Here is a 17,813-nt window from a genome sequence, read left to right on the forward strand (position 1 = left end):
TTTGTTTTTTTTTTACATTTATGTTAAACCTATATGTTAAACTTTATATGTTTTTTTCTTTTAAATGTTTCATTTATTTGTGATTTCTAATGTATTTATTTTTTTATAAACGTGTCCGTTTTTTAACAATTTTTTTAATTTTCATAATTATTCCTTTTAAAATAATTTAATAATAATTTAAATATTTTTTTTAATTTTTTTTTTATTTTTGTATGATTTTTTTTATTTTTTTAAACTATTTTTTGATTATTTTTTTATTTATTTTTGTTTGTTTCTCCTAAGCTGCCGAAAGTCCAGCTAATTTGTCAATGAGAATAATTAATTTTTTTTATACCCACCACCATAGGGTGGGAGTGTACTAATCTAGTCATTCCGTTTGTAACAACTCGAAATATTCGTCTAAGACCCCATAACGTATACATATTCTTGATCGTCTCGTCGTTCTGAACCGATCTAGCCATGTCCGTCCGTCTGTCTGTCGAAATCACCATAGAGGTCGAATGCGTAAAGCCAGCCGCTTGAAGTTTTGCAAATATACTAAATATCGATGTAGGTCGTTAGGGATTGCAAATGGGCCATATCCGATTTGACTTCTTCAGCCCCTGGTACAAGCAGTTTTTGTCCGATTTGGCTGAAATTTTGCTCGTGGTGTTCTTTTATTACTTCCAAAAAATCGGTCTTTAACCTGATATAGCTCCCATATAAACCGATATCCCGATTTAAATTCTTGAGCCTCTGGAAGACACAATTTTGGTTCAGATTTAGATATACAATAGCTTTCATATAAACCGATTTCTCGATTTGACTTCTTGAGTCCCTGAAAAGCAAATTTTTTTCCGATTTAGCTAAAATTTTGCAGACTGTGATTTCCAAAAACTGTGCAATGTACGGCCTATTCCTGATACAGCTTCCATATAAACCGATCTCCCGATTCGACTTCTTGAACCCTTACGAGATGTAATTTTTGTCCGATTTGGCTGAAATTTTGCATGTAGTGTTCTCTTATGAATTCCAAAAACTGTACTAAGTACGGTCCAAATCGGTCTATAACCTTATATGGCTCCCATATAAACCGATATCCCGATTTGACTTCTTGAATCCCTGAAAACCGCCACTTTTGTCCGATTTAGCTCAAATTTTGCAGATAGCGTTCTGTTATGACCCCCATATAAACCGATATCCTGATTTGACTTTCAACAACTGTACTTAGTAAGGTCCAAACCTGGTCTATAACCTGGTAAAACTCCGATATAAATCAATCTGCCAATTTGACTTCTTGAGTCCTTACATGCCGCAATGTTTCTCCGATTTGGCTGAAATTTTATATGCCGTGTTTTTTTATGACTTCCAACAACTGTGTCAAGTACGGTCCAAATCAGTCTATAACCTGATATAGCTCCCATAAAAACCGGTCTATCGATTGTCCTTGTTCGATTCCTAGAAGCTTTAATTTTCGCTGGTTTGACAGAAGTTTCATATGTAGAATAAAATTATGCCCTTCAACTTTATTAAGTTTGTATAAATTTTTAGCAAAATCCATGGTGGGAGGTTCCCAAGATTGGGCCCGGCCGAACTTAGCACGCTTTTACTTGTTAAATTTGTTATGTATATATTTTTGTACCCTTCACCATGGGATGGAGGCATAGTAATTTAGTCATTGCGTTTGTAACACGTCGAAATATTGATCTGAGTCACAAGAAAGTTTATGTATTCTTGTTCGTCAGGACATTCTTAGTCGAATTAGCCATGTCCCTCTGTCTGTCGAAAGCACGCTAACTTTCGAAGGACTCGAGCTAGGTGCTTAAAATGTTGCATACTTTTATTAGTGCAGATCGCTTGGGATTGTAAATGGGCGATATCGGTTCACGAGAGCGCAATTCTTATCCGATTTGGCTAAAAATGTGCATCAAGTGTTTTATTTTGACTTCCAAATACTCTGCCAACTATGGCTCAGATCGGTTCATAACCTGATATAGCTCCCATATAAGCCGATTTCGGATCTTGACTTCTTGAGCCGCTAGAGGGCGCAATTATTATCCGATTTGGCTGAACATTTGCATAAAGTGTTTTGGTTTGACCATCAACAACTGCGCCAAGTATGGCCCACATCGGTTGACAACCTGATATTGCTCCAATATAAACCGATGTCCCGGTTTATATACTACTTGAGCCCCTAGAGGGGGCCATTCTTATCCAATTTGGCTGAAATTTTGCACAATGAATTTCACTTTGGTCTTCAACAAACAAACCAAATATGGCCCCAACCGGTTCATAACTTTAAATCGGGCAAAGAACTTGATATAAAACCCCATGGGGGCATATCACCCATGGTGGAGCTCGGCCGAACTCGGCACACTTTTACTTGTATTTATTTTTGTTTTTTACTTTGTTGTAGCTTCACTTTTTGTCTTTATTTAAAAAATGAAAGTATTTTATTTCAATAACCTAGAATATATATTTTGCCTATTTGTTTTCTTAATGTATGAAAAAATCACAACTTTGTAATAAAGTTTCACAAAATTTGTTTACGTCTGTTTACAATGTTTTATAGCCCTTTTTGTACCTATTTAATTGTTTTGTTTATTCACCTAAAGCTTTTCTCCCTTAAACCCCATAAACAAGGAGAAGACACGTTTTCAATAAAAACAAAACACCACAACAAAATTCGCTATAAAATACAGCCAACTTAAACATTTACTGAGATAAGAAAATTGTGCTTATTGCAACTGGAAACAAGAAAAAAAATGCAATTTGTCATTGCTTCAGTCATAGGAAAATTAAGCAAACAAAGCAAAAAACTGTCGAAAATGGAAAGAAAAAAAAGTTCGTCTTAAACAGACTTATGGACGGAGAGCCGGACATGTGACCATACGTAAAGGTGAACAAAACGGACATAGCTATTACAATAATCCAAAATACATGAATACTTTATTGGGTGGAAAAAAAGGGATATACGAAATGGCGAGTTCAGTATTTTTATGGTAGGGATTAGAAGGTATTAGTCTGCTGATATCAACAAATTCTGACGAGACCATCAGAACAAATTTTCTGCGGTGGTTTTCCCCACCTAATGCTGGCAACATTTGTGAGGTACTATGCCTTGTAAAAGTTCTGTCCAAAGAGGTGTCGCACTGCGGCACGCCGTTCAAACTCGGCTATAAAAAGGAGGCCCCTTATCATTATTGAGCTTAAATTTGAATCGGACTGCACTCATTAATATGTTAGAAGTTTGCCCCTGTTCCTTAGTGGAATGTTCATGGGCAAAATTTGTAATCAAATTTGGCATTTGCCATATATTTATAAAAGCAGAATTATGATATAAGTAGTTATTTCGTCTGATGGTAAATTCGTTCAAAACTAAGAAAATTGGGTTTAAATTTTTTTCTGAGTCCTTAACATACAACAAACCCAAAGATTTATAAAAAAATTAAAAAATATAAAAAATACAAAAAAAAAATTTAATTAAAAACAAGTAAGAAGGCGTTAAGTTCGGCCGGGCCGAACTTTGGATACCCACCACCTCGGGTATATATGTAAACCACCTTTCATACCGAATCTGGACCGATCTGGACCAAATTGACGAAGGATGTCGAAGGGCTTTTCGCAACTCACTGTCCCAAATTTCAGTTAAATCGGATCATTAATGTGGCTTTTATGGGCCTAAGACCCTAAATAGGAGGATCGGTCTATATGGCAGCTATATCCAAATCTGAACCGATCTGGGCCAAATTGACGAAGGATGTAGAAGGGCCTAAGACAACTCACTATCTCAAATTTCAGTAAGATCGGATAATAAATGTGGCTTCTATGGGCCTAAGACCCTAAATCGGAGGATCGGTCTATATGGCAGCTATATCCAAATCTGAACCGATCTGGGCCAAATTAACGAAGGATGTAGAAAGGCCTAAGACAACTCACTGTCTCAAATTTCAGTAAAATCGGATAATAAATGTGGCTTCTATGGGCCTAAGACCCTAAATCAGAGGATCGGTCTATATGGCAGCTATATCCAAATCTGCACCGATCTGGGCCAAATTGACGAAGGATGTCGAAGAGCCTAACACAACTCCCTGTCACAAATTTCATCAAAATCGGATACTTAATGTGGCTTTTTTGGGCCTGAGACCCTAAATCAGAGGATCGGTCTATATGGCAGCTATATCCAAATCTGAACCGATCTGGGTCAAATTGACGAGGGATGTCGAGGGGCCTAACATAACTCACTCTCCCAAATTTCAGCAAAATCGCATAATAAATGTGGCTTTTATGGGCCTAAGACCCTAAATCGGATGATCGGTCTATATGGCAGCTATATCGAAATCTGGACCGATCTGGGCCAAATTGACGAAGGATGTCGAGGGGCCTAACGTAACTCACTGTCCCAAATTTCAGCAAAATCGGATAATAAATGTGGCTTTTATGGGCCTAAGACCCTAAATCGGCGGATCGGTCTATATGGGGGCTATATCAAGATATAGTCCGATATAGCCCATCTTCGAACTTAACCTGCTTATGGACAAAAAAATAATCTGTGCAAAGTTTCAGCTCAATATCTCTATTTTTGAAGACTGTAGCGTGATTTCAACAGACAGACGGACAGACGGACAGACGGACGGACATGTCTAGATCGTCTTAGATTTTCACGCTGATCAAGAATATATATACTTTATAGGGTCGGAAATGGATATTTCGATGTGTTGCAAACGGAATGACAAAATGAATATACCCCCATCCTTCGGTGGTGGGTATAAAAATATGTAAAAAATATTTTTATTGATTTTTAAGTAAAAAAATTTTTAAGAATAAAAAATATTTTTTGTTTCTTTCAATAAAAAAAAACTTATTTTTTTTTAATGAAAAAAATTAAGAGCACCACAAAAAAAAGAAACAAAAACGCAAACAAAACTCTTTCAGTTTCGACCTTGGATCCCCAGAGTAAACATACAACAAACCCATAGAACAATAAAAAAAATTTAAGAAAATATATAAAAGTTAAAAAAATATAAATATATAAAAGTTAAAAAAATATAAATATTAAAATTAAAAAAAAATATATAAAAGTTAAAAAAAGTATATAAAAAAATTGAGAAAAAAAAGTATTTAAAAAATTTAACAGAAAAATTAAAAAAATACATATAAAAAAAAAAATAAAAAAAAAATTTATAAAAATTAAAAAACAAAAACTTAAAAATTAAAAAAAAAAACGTAAAAATTAAAAAAAATATATAAATAAAAAAGAAAATGATAAAATTTTAAAAATAAAAAATATTACAACAACTAAAAATATAATATAAAAATTAAGAAAAACTAAAAAGATTTTAAAATGTAAAAATTAATTAACAATTTCAAAAAATTAAAATTAACAAATTCATAAAAATAAAATAAAATATCAATTAAATTACGAATGTGTCTCTAAAAATTGTTTGTTTAAAAAATGTAAAACAGCGTTAAAAAATAAAGATTAAAAATAAAAAAACAAAAATTCAACAAAAAAAGTTTTTCGTTTGGGATTTCTTTCAACAGGGCTTTGTTTTTAATTTTTTTTAGATAGACAAGTTTTAAAAGCTCAAAAAATAAAGATTGAAAATAAAAAACAAAAAAATTTTTTTTTTTGATTTCGACCCTGGTTCACCAGAGTTAACATACAAGAAATTTAAAGAATTATAAAAAATAAAAAAAAAAATGATAAAAATTTATAAAAAAATATATTAAATTAAAAAATATATATATAAATTTAAAAAATATATATATATATAAATTAAAGAAATTATATAAAAAAAAATAATAATTAAAAAAAATTATAAAAATTTAAAAAGAATTTGATAAAAATTTAAAATAAAAAATTACTTTATAAAAACTTAAAAAATTTTAACAATTAATAAAAATATAAAAACAAATATTAAAATATTAAAATAAAAAAATAAATAAAAAGATTTGTCATACAATCGGATATTGTTCGGCTGCAGACTATAGGGTAATCATTTTCTATTATATAGAATAGAATCTATAGAAAACAAAAAGTGCTTGTTTTTTTAAATTAGGCAAAAAATGTGTTTTCATACCCACCCAAAAAGGATATACCATACCCATAAAGTATATATATTCTTGATCGTCTCCACATTCTGATTCGATCTAGCCATGTCCACCCGACCGCCCGTCCGTCCGTCCGTCCGTCCGTCCGTCTGTCGAAATCACGATAGCGGTTGAACGCGTAAAGCTAGCCGCTTGAAATTTTGCACAGATACTTAATAATGTAGGTCGTTGGGGATTGCAAATGGGCCATATCTGTTCAGATTTTGATATAGCTCCCATATAGACCGATTTGACTTCTTGAGCACCTGGAAGCCGCAATTTTCGTACAATTTAGAAATTTTGCACGTAGTGTTCTGTTATAACTTCCAACAACTGCGCTAAGTACGATCCAAAGAAGCCTATAACCTGACATAACCTCCCATAACCTCCCATATAAACCCATCTCCCGATTTGATTTCTTGAGACCTTACAAGCCACAATTTTTGTCCGATTTGGCTGAAATTTTGCATGTAGTGTACTGTTATGTCTTCCAACAACTGTGCCAAGTACCGTCCAAAGAAGCCTATAACCTGATATAGCTCCCATGTAAACCGATCTTCCGATATGACTTCTTGAACCCCTGGAAGCCGCAATTTTTGTCCGATTTGGCTGAAATTTTGCATGTAGTGTTCTGTTATGACTTCCAACAACTGTGCCAAGTACGGTCCGAATCGATCTATAACCAGATATAGCTCCCATGCAAACCGATCTCCCAATTTGATTTTTTGAGGCGCTACAAATCGTAATTTTCACCCGATTTGGCTGAAATTTTGCATGTAGTGTTCTGTTACGACTTTCAACAACTATGCCTAGTACGGTCCCAATCGGTCTGTAACCTGATATAGCTTCCATGTATACCGATCTCCCGATTTGACTTCTTGAGCCCTAGCAAGCCGCAATTATTGTCCGATTTGGCTGAAATTTTGCATGCGGTATTCTGTTACGACTTCCACCAACTGTGCCCAATACGGTCCAAATCAGTCTTTAACCTGATATAGCTCCCTTGTAAAGCGGTCTCTCGATCATCCTTGTTCGGTTCCTAGAAGCTTTAATATTTGCTGATCTGACTGAAGTTTAGTATGTACAATAAAATTATGCCCTTCAACTAAATTTATTTTCTATAAATTTTTTGAAGAATCCATTATGGTGGGTTCCCAAGATTCGGCCCGGCAGAACTTAGCACTGGTTTTTTATTTAAAAAAAATAATAACAAAAGCATAGTCAATTAAATCAAAAATGTGTATAAAAAACAATTTAATTAAAAAAATAAAAACAATAAAGATTGAATAGAAAACACAAGAAATAAAAAAAAATTGTTGGGATTCGAACCTACGTCCCCAAATTTTACATGTAACAAATCCATAGAATACTTATGAAAACATTGCGGACATTGATAATTTCGAAGCTTTCATTAACGAAAAATTAGTTTTGTTTGAGATTTCTTTCAACAAGGGCTTTGTTTTCATATATTTCAAAAAACGTTCAAGTTTTGGTGCTGTTTTTTCTTATGTCATTGGATTTCTTTTTGGTTTTAAGCAAAGACTCTTTTGTTTTTTATTGACGTCTTACATTTCCTTGTACTGTCGAATTACGAATATGGGTTAAGGTAGTCTGTTATATAAAAAAAATATGTGCTTCGAAATATGTTTTTATACTGAACACTTGTTGTAAAAACCAGAAAATAATTTCTTTGTTTTGAATTCTGTGCCACTCTTAAATGTTTTGTTTTCCAGTTGTTGGTTACATTCAATGCTAATAACACATTTTCTTTCTTCTCTTTTTCAGCCTGGACGTGTTGCCACTCTGGTGGAAGACAAAGAGGTAATTTTAAGAATACAATGCATAGCTATGTAGGTGTAAGCGAAACTAAAAAACTATCGCTGTAAAATAATTTAATCAAAATTTGATAAAAAAATTTTACTTCGCCTAAATTTGAATTTTATTGAAAATTTCGTCAAATCTTTATTGCAAATTAACTCAAAATTTTGTTTTATTTTTAATTTCCTCAAAATTAATTTACAAAGAAAAAGTTTCTTCAACACACAACACACTTTTGCTGACTTTTAAATGTTTTTTTGCATTCCCTTTGTCCCTCTGTGTACAAATTGTCAACGATGTTTGTTTCTTTTCTTTTTTAAAACATTTGAAACAAAACAAAAAATATTAGTTGACATTTTATTTTGGAGTCCGAATTTCCCAATGTAAGCCCCATTGCGTGTAGTAGGGGGGATGTGGTTCTTTACCTCCACAAATCCCACAACTTGTCTATAACTGAGCAATTACTGGCACGTTTCCGCAGACACTGGGCATATAAATTCGTTTCACAAGGAAACTCTTCATACACACCCAGCGGATTTCCACGGAATATAGGCGAAAGCATATTGAGAGAGATTATAACTTCCAATTTACGCCTTGTTACTTTCTAACCTAGGCCCGGGGACTTTCCCCAGGGTATAGCATAGAATATGCACACAAGTGCACATGTTCTCAAAGAGTTACCAGGAACTCGTATGTGACCCCGAGAGACAAGCATGGAAGACTCGAACAACAAATCAATGAATGCCCCCACTAACGCTGTGCTACGCATGGTACTTATATGAATTTTTAAAAGAAAATGATTATGTGAAATGCTAACATCGATGAACAAAGAGAGTAGAAAGCAAAAACTATAGCATACTTTAGGGAGGTTTTTGTCTATTTAATGGGGGCTTTGCACAAGAAGAGTGTTCGGGAAATACAAGTTGTGCGAGTTGTTGGTATAACAAGGGAAGAAACTATAAAAGCACAGCATAAGTATTTGGATGCTACTATTTTTATAACAACAAGAATTTAATTTTAGATGTCAGGGTTGCCATTTCAAACATTTTAAAAGGGGAACAAAAGGAGAATTTTTAGAAGAAATTAAGACAAAGATAAAAAATAAATAAAAAATTAAATAAATAAAAAATAAAAAAAAATAATTAAAAAAAAGAAATAAATAAAAAAATAAATAAATAAATGAAAAAAATTAATAAATAAAAAATAAATAAATGAAAAAATTAATAAATAAAAAAATAAATAAATGAACAAAAAATTAATAAATAAAAAATAAATAAATGAACAAAAAATAATTCATAACAAAATTACTTTAGGCTTGACTCCACTTTGGAGAAAAAACAACTAAAGTGAAATTACAAAACTTTACAAAATTCTGTTTAGAAAAAGAAAAATAAAGAAATTTTTTAGAAATTAAATTTTAATGTTCACACCGTGAACATATAGGCTCCAAAGGATGCATTTATCTTTGCACTACCTTTGTGAACCTTGTATTCACTGAACGCCCTGAAACATAGGCATGCCGCTTGTATCTGAGAAAGCCGGGAATCCATTATAAGATTCATGGGAAAATAGGGGGCGTTAAATTCGGCCAGATAGAATCTTATACACCCTCCACCATGAATCGCATTTATCAAGTTCTTTGGACGGTTTCTCTTTATAGGCAAAAACTAAAAAGGATAATGGGAGATCATAACAATAAAAAAATCACCATGGATTTTTTTATATGCTTGAAGAAAATATGGAAGCTACCGTATCGTAGAGTTTAGCATTTCCGCCTATGACGCTGAACGCCTGGGTTTGACGAGAACATCAGAAAAAAAATTGTAGCTGTGGTTATCCCCTCATAATACTAGCGACGTTTGTGAGGTACTATGCCATATAAAAACTACTCACCAAAGAGGGTTTGCAATGCGGCACGCCGTTCGGACACGGGTTTAGACTGGAGGCCCTTCATCGTTGAGCTTAAACTTGAATCGGACAGCACTCATTGGTACATGAGAAGTTTGCCCGTTCCTTACTGAAATGTTCATGGACAAATTTGCATTTGGATAAGAATTGCCGCATATCAGGTTTGGGATCGATTCGAACCATACTTAGTACATCTGTTGATGGTCAAAGAAAAAGTAATTTTCAAAGGAAAATTTTAGGCAAATCGGATAAGAATCGCGCCCTTTATAGGGTTAAAAATATATTTTGGAGATCTGTTTGGAGGTCGGTTTATATAAGAACTATTACAGGTTTTGGGATGATTGAAACCATACTTGACACATCTGTTTGAGGTCATAAGAAATGTCATTGTGCAAAATTTGCGTAAAATCGGATAAGAATTGTGTTTTTTTTAGGCTGAAGAATTATTTTCGGGAGATCGGTTTATATGGGAGCTATATTAGGTTTTGAACCGATTGTAACCACACTTAGTACATCCGTTTAAAGTCATAGGAAAAGTCATCATGCAAAATTTCAGCAAAATCTGATAAGAATTACGCTCTCTAGAGGCTCAAGAAATATATTCGGTAGGACGGTTTATATGAGAGCTATATCAGATTTTGGACCCATTCAAACCATACTTAGTACAACTGTTAAAGGTCGCAGAAAGTCATTTCAGCCAAATCGTACAAGAATTGCGCTGTATAGAGCCCAAGAAATATATTCTGGAGGTCGGTTTGTATGGGAGCTATATTAGGTTTTGAACCGATTGTAACCACACTTAGTACATCTGTTGAAGGTCATAGGAAAAGTCATTGTCCAAAATTTCAGCCAAATCGGATAAGAATTGCATACTTAATAGGCTCAAAATATATATTTTGGAAATCAGTTTATATGGGAGCTATATCAGTTTTTTAACCGATTGGAACCATATTTAGTACATCTATTGAAGGTCATAGGAAAAGTCATCATGCAAAATAACAGCCAAATCATATAAGAATCATAGAAGAATTCGGGAGGTCGGTTTATATGGGAGCTATATCAGGATTTGGACCCATTCAAACCATTACACTTGTTAGAGGTCATACAAAAAGTTATCGTGCAAATTTTCAGCCAAATTGGATAAGAATTGCGCGGTTTAAAGGCTCAGCAAATATAATCTGGAGACCGGTTATATGGGAGCTTTTCAAACATGGACCCATTTGGCCCATTTACAATCCCAACCGCATAACTTTATTTGAGCGTTTGGGGGAAAAATGCACATTAATGGTCGCACCCCCGATTTTTTGTCACTGTTTGCACCCCCCTTAATTTTAATAATTGTTGTAATTCGTATGAGATAATGACGCAAATCTACGAACGTGTGACAAACGCATTTTTAATTTTTGGAAGAACTTTTGGCGATTCGCAGAATTTTTCGTGTGGCCAGGTAATTCATCTTTGTCGTCTTAAGATTTATATGTCAACAGAGAGCCCAAAAAAATCTGTTGCTCAGAACAGGGTTGCAAAATAGAGAATTTGAAACCAAAGTCGAGGTCTAAGAATATACCCGAAGTCGGAGTTGAGTAAGCATGTACCGACTTAAACTCTGACTAAATACTTCGGTTCCACAATCCCATGGCAGCCGGTTGTACGTACCGGATTGACCCGATGGAATCCTTCATCGGCAAGGGCTGCCACCTCGGTGTACAACACACAACAACAACTCCAATTCCGATTCTGAACGGTGGACGTTTCAAACTCTAGAGCCTTGACGCCAGTCAGACTTCTTGGTGATAAGAGTTGTCTTTCATGCATCATTGTGCTTCGGCAGTTGATTCTTCTGGAATGTCATCTAGATAATTCGCACAGAACGCGATATGAAGAACAATTCGTCACTTCTCTACTGCCTAACATAGGCGGTTTCAGTTTCTATATCTTCGAGAACTATAGCCTAATATGTCTTTAACGATCTGATATCGTTTGTCTGACCACAAACATGAGGCCCTACCATTCCATCTCACAAAACCTAGGTTATGTTAGGTTGAAAAGAGGGTGCAGATATTAATCGCCCCCATGCCACTATGGACATACACCCAAGCCAGTAATCGGCTTGTTGTGCGCTCTAAAAACTATAAAGTAACCTCTAAAAAGAAAATTTTAAGTTAGGAATTCCGTGGTACTTACAAAATCCTTAATTGTTTTCAATACCACTCCCCTAAGTTGGTTCATGTCTGGTATTGTGTCTCCACCTACCTATCGGTATCTGTTAGAGGCGAAAGCCGGGCAATGACAAAGGAATTGCTCCAACGTCTCATCATCTTCCACGCATGCTATACCTTGGCGCACCGAGCTCGTAGTCCTATGTATCCCGTTATGATACCAATAGCTATACTGACCTCCTTCTTACTTCCTTTCAGTAATAGTCTCGTCTTCTCACGATCTGAATCCCCCCATAGGATTTTCACCGTCCTATCGACCGTTTCGGTGTTCCACAATGTTGCATACGCCCACTCCCTTAACTCGGACTGTGTCGACCCGTAAGGCTTCGGGTTAACCAGGTTTATTGGCGGCAGTCCTCTGGCTTTCACCGCCAAATCTTCTGCCCTTTCACCGCCAATGCCCTGCGCCCTCCGTTATGGCCCGGCACCCAAACCATGAGGATTTTTTCATCCTCAGAGAAGGCGTTAATCTCCTTCTTACAATGTAAGACTGTTCGTGACCTTACCGTCCTGGTTGTTATTGCCCTTATGGCAAATTTACTGTCCGTAAAGACTTCCTCGCGCTAGCACCACACCACTTCAAGCATTCCGTGATCGCCCGGATCTACGCCTGCAGGACCATTTTATGTTCAGGCAGTCTAAAACAGATCTCAGTCCCTGGGTTCTCAATGTAGACCCCAGGCCAACTCCGTCCGCTAGCTTTGATCCATCCAAAACAAACCAAAAATCTAAAATCAATTTTTAATAAAAATATTTGAGTAAACTTTTTATATAAATTCAGTTTTAATTTGATTTGGAAAGGCCCTGTTTGAAACGATTTTTTTTTATTATTTCAGGGCATTACATGGGGCTGTGCCTACAGAATAACAGGAAAGACAGCCTTGGATTATTTAAAACAAAGAGAATGCACACTAGGTAAGTGTTAAGAAAAAATTTAAAGCAACAAGAGTTGAAATTTGGTTAAATCAAAAGTACCCAATACTACTGTGATTTTCCCAAAATCAGAACTTGAGTTGGCCATATCTTTATATAATATTAGCCATTTTCTTATGCTCCCTCTATTTCATTCCAGGTGGCTACACAACTGTCGATACAAAATTCTATCCCCGCATTGCCTCATATGACACACCCTTTGGCGGTGAAGCTTTGCCCGTCATTGTCTATGTGGCCAATAAGGATAGCGAACATTGGTTGGGCGAGGACAAACTGGAGAATGTGGCAAAACAAATTGTCGATTGTGAAGGTCCCAGTGGACACAATGCCGAATATCTGCTACGTCTGGCCACCTTTATGCATGAAGAGATTCCAGAAATATGGGACGAGCATTTATTTAAATTAGAATCTTTGGTGCTAAGTGAATTACGCAGGCAAAATATACCTCTGTGCTCTGTGATGGGTACCAATCGTGGTCGCATACGTCGTGATTCACATGAAGATATCAGAAGGCCGCCCAGTTTTGAATTTACCTCACGTATAGCGGAACGCAAACTGCGTTGTTTGAATATCTAACAAAATGAAAGACAAAGAACACAAAGAGTGATGAAATGAAATGCAAATGCTGTAGGAGAAGAAAAAGGAGAGTACTACTTCCTGCAAGTATTATTGTTGTTTTTTATGTATGGGGGCAGGAAGTTGCAGTGCCTTCGGTCAAGGTTCCTTTGGCTTTTACTATTGACGATAGGATGATAGGATAATAGTGTAAATTGTAAGATAACAACAAATTTAGGTTTAATTTTTGATATGATTTTAAAATGATTTAGAAACTCCAAAGTTTCCTGATTAAGAAATAGCATAGTCATCGTCGTCGTCCCATGAATAACTTCAACTGAGGCCTCATAATTTATAATTTAATTAAAACTACATTGTAAAACAAAACTGACAAACACAAAATTTAACAAAATTCTCCAATGCAAAATAAAAAACTGCGGTAATAAATTCTCTGTTATTGAAAAAAAAAACGAAAACAAAGACCAAGGCTTTATTAAGAGTTAAGACCTAACAACCCAAACGCAACAATCCAGACTAACAATCATGTATAACTTTTTTACCAAACTTTTGTAATGACCTACGATTGTTCTGCCTAATAATATCATTAACCAACCAACTAACCCTCAGATTAAAATGTCTGTCCCAAACCTCTTTGGTTCACATATTGTTAAGATAATCTTCTGCTTTGAATGTTTTTTCTTAGATTTTCTCTAATTGTTTTAGATTAGGAAAATCTTTTGGTACAATACAATTTAGCCTACATCAGTATACATAATTAAGAAGTAATAAAAAAACTAAACCTCCTAAATATGTATGTCCAATATGTATATTACTAAACAAAATAATTAGAAAAAAATTAAAAATAAATTTATATATATGAATATTTCAATATAAAACAATTCTCGAGTTTCATTATTGAGGGAAATTTGAAGTAACAGTCCATGTAGAATTTGTGGTAGAAGTCACAGGTGGTAGCATTTGTGTTCCATTCAAGACTACCTTGGACGATTTGTTGCCCATTGTGATACCACAGTATCGAAATACTCAAGCATCTGGTGAAAATCGAACACACTGACTATCTATCGAACTATTCCCCCATTGGCTATACTCAACCTAAGTCAAATAACCTACTTTTTATGACATTGAAATTGCCACTACTAGAGTGTATGACCCGAATGAAGATTAATGTTGTTATCGTATATCCGGACGATGTGGTAATACTTGTCTCTGGTGTGCTTCTCTCCGTGCTGAGTGACGTCATAAGCTTGGGCACTGAACTAAATTTATCCGGACGATGTGGTTATACTTGTCTCTGGTGTGCTTCTCTCCGTGATGAGTGACGTCATAAGCTTGGGCACTGAACTAACTGTGGATACCGGGACTACCAGCAGGAGGTAACCAGGGGAAAACTAAGAAAGTCTAGTTCACAGGAAAACTCGGTCGTAATTTGCCACGTCCATATGGCCTAGAGATATCTATATAAGATCATGCCAAGTATTTGGGCCCAATACTCTATTCTAGACTATCATGGAGACTTAACATGACACATCGCGCTCATAAGTCAACCGTTGTATATTATACATGTCGCAGTGTTCCCCCAGCGATCGAATCTATGCACTGGAACAACCTTGCTCCCTTAAAGGGAGCTTGCCAAAGTTCGCTTTGTAAGGTTAGGTTGAAGACCATGTGACTAGGAAACTAACCGCCTCACTCGGAGCCCTTATGAGAGTACACCAATTGCTTTGCATGCCATCACCGCACAAATTTGCCGTGGCTTCAATCAGCCCAGGCCATGTGATAGAACGGTCCTCGTGACACTGAACCTATCGAAGGCATTCGACACGGTCAGCCATGTTAAACTTTTTTAGGACATCGCCAACACGTCCTTCCAGCCAGGCCTGAAACGCTGGGTCGCGAATTATCTGTGTGGCCGCCAGTCATTTGTGGAATTTAGAGATAACAAGTCGAAGCACCGTAGAGTGAAACAGGGAGTTCCCCATGGTGGGGTGATATCTCCGCCACTGTTTAACCTCAATCTATCCCCCATTCTACCCCCTACAGACGGCATAGAGATATACATATGATATATGCCGACGATTGTACGATCATGGCATCATGCCCCCACCCATTGTTGACATCTGCGATAGATTGAACGTCTACCTCAACGAACTACGTGCTATCTAAGCAATATTTTTGGGCTGTTATCGAAAAGACCATACAAATCATCATCTTGTGGAAAGATATTCACCGCCCAGCTCTCCTCAGCGCAACAAGAGAGAACCTCTGGATCAAGCGGCTTATCAAGCAGGTCTAGAAAACATTCATGCAAACACCGTAGCAGATGCGGTAAATGGCTAGCGGGTGAATGCAGTCCTTGGAGAATGACCGCCTCCTATTCCACCTGAAGAAATTTACCTCCCCCTGCAAACCAATTAGGTTCCGGAAGATGCCGCCGCTTTAACTCCTATAGAGCAAGGATTGATGCCGACGAGTAAGATGTATGTCTCGATTGTAACCAGGGATCGCACGACATCTGTTTAACTGCCCAGCCAGACCCAATCGACTCAGACAAAGATCCCTGTGGACGAACCCCATCTTAGTCGCAAAGTTCCTGGGTCTTGACACTCAACGGAATCAAGCAGACAAAAGATAGAACACAGCAAATTGCTACAACAACAACAACGACCTTATGACCATTGTCATCCAGTCGGCCTCCACAGAACTTTGGAATGACATGAGGACTAAATGCTTGGAAAGAGTTGTTCACCCATTATCCTGCGACTTTTGCCGCAATTGCGGGGCACTGACACAAAAGATGCTCCCCAACACCTCTTCGTCATACGTTTCATATGTAAAGCTCGATGTCAAGGACCTGATGTTGCAATGACCAATCAGAATTCAATCTACATTTCAATCAATCCAATTGCTACAATAACAACAACAACAGAATTCAATCCCATGGCAGCCTATTGTACGCACCGGATTGACCCCATGGAATCCTTTATCGGCAAGGGCTTCCGCCTCAATGCACGTGTTCCTCCTTTTTTCGTCATGGGAGCGGTACATCCCGGAGTGCCTTCTCTGCACGCTTCTGGTCCGTCGGTCGGTGTCGATGAGGTGTAATCGGTGCATGGAGTGGGTATATTTCCGATCTTGCTACGGAATAAAGTCATACTGAATATATTGCAAGGTGCTGTGCGAACATAGCAGTGGGTCACAAGCTTCGTCGTCATCACCTTCTGCGTCCTTGTCGTCGGACTATGTGACCCCCGACCTCTCGCAAGCCTACGCAACAGCAGCATCCCAGCCCTAATGAAGCCAGACCAGTGCCAGGAAGTGTATCGTTTTTGCAACTGAATTGCAACAGTCTCCGTGGCAAGATCGACGGGATTGTGGATTTTATGAGTAGGAAGAACATATTGGTCGCAGTGATCCAGGAGATAAAGCTGAACAACACCTGCAGCTTGCACAGTTGTCACGGATACAATGTGCTAAGTAAAGATCGTTTAAGGAATGGAGGTGAGGGTTTGGCCTTCGTGATATACCATTGCGTGCAATATGACCCCTAGGAGTGCATGGGGATAGCAGTCAGATCCGGCACTGCCGAGTTAGAGCTTTACAAGGTGTTCATACCGCCGTTTGGAAGATGTGTCCCAATTAATGGCCAAGCTTGCAACCCCGACATAAGTGGACTACTATCTGGCCATAATTGGCTGGTTCTAGGGGACATTAATGCGCATCAGATTTCATGGCATTCTCCCCTAGGTAACGACCAGCGTGGCATAGCTTTGGCAAAGCAGATTGAAGGCTCCACGTTTTGCACGGTTAATGAGGATGCCCCCAGTAGGGTTACGAGGAGGTGTAGCAGCTCGCCAGACATTTCCATTGCATCCCCTGATCTCCTGAGTGACGTATCCCGGCAAGCCGTCATCTCTTTGGGGTCAGACCACCTCCCCACAATTCTCACTATCGACCGAACACCCAACTTCATAACCTCTGAGCGCCGGACGTTTATCAATCAGAAGAAGGCCGAATAGACTGGCTTCAGATAGCACACCAATCGCCGCTTCAGTGGACTGAAACCCCCCTCGAATGTGCTAGTTGCCGAGAGAAAATTCCGAGACCGGTCCAATTTCCCGGCGCAGGCACTGGTACTCGCAGACAGACGATCGTGATGGGATTCGTTGTAGACTATCTGTGGACCTCGCTCGGCCGGGCGTTGGGGAGGCTATCTGGATGGGTGAACTACCAGAAAGACTGAGCTGTTACTTTTCATGGAAGCTGGGTGTTTTTTGGGGAACTGTCCTG

General features: G+C 37.2%; 1 protein-coding gene across 1 annotated transcript in view; it reads left to right on the top strand.

Annotated features, from left to right (window-relative positions):
• The window catches only part of LOC106090904 (glutathione-specific gamma-glutamylcyclotransferase 1), a 30,095-nt gene extending 15,892 nt beyond the window's left edge, over positions 1-14,203 (top strand). Inside the window, exons 2-4 of the mRNA XM_013257257.2 lie at positions 7,858-7,893; positions 12,854-12,932; positions 13,090-14,203. Coding sequence (XP_013112711.1) covers positions 7,858-7,893; positions 12,854-12,932; positions 13,090-13,526 — 552 coding nt within the window. The 3' untranslated portion in view covers positions 13,527-14,203. The remainder of the gene's footprint in view (positions 1-7,857; positions 7,894-12,853; positions 12,933-13,089) is intronic.
• The last annotated feature ends 3,610 nt before the right edge of the window (positions 14,204-17,813 follow it).

The sequence above is a fragment of the Stomoxys calcitrans genome, chromosome 2 (genome assembly GCF_963082655.1).
Source record: "Stomoxys calcitrans chromosome 2, idStoCalc2.1, whole genome shotgun sequence".
NCBI lineage: Eukaryota > Metazoa > Arthropoda > Insecta > Diptera > Muscidae > Stomoxys > Stomoxys calcitrans.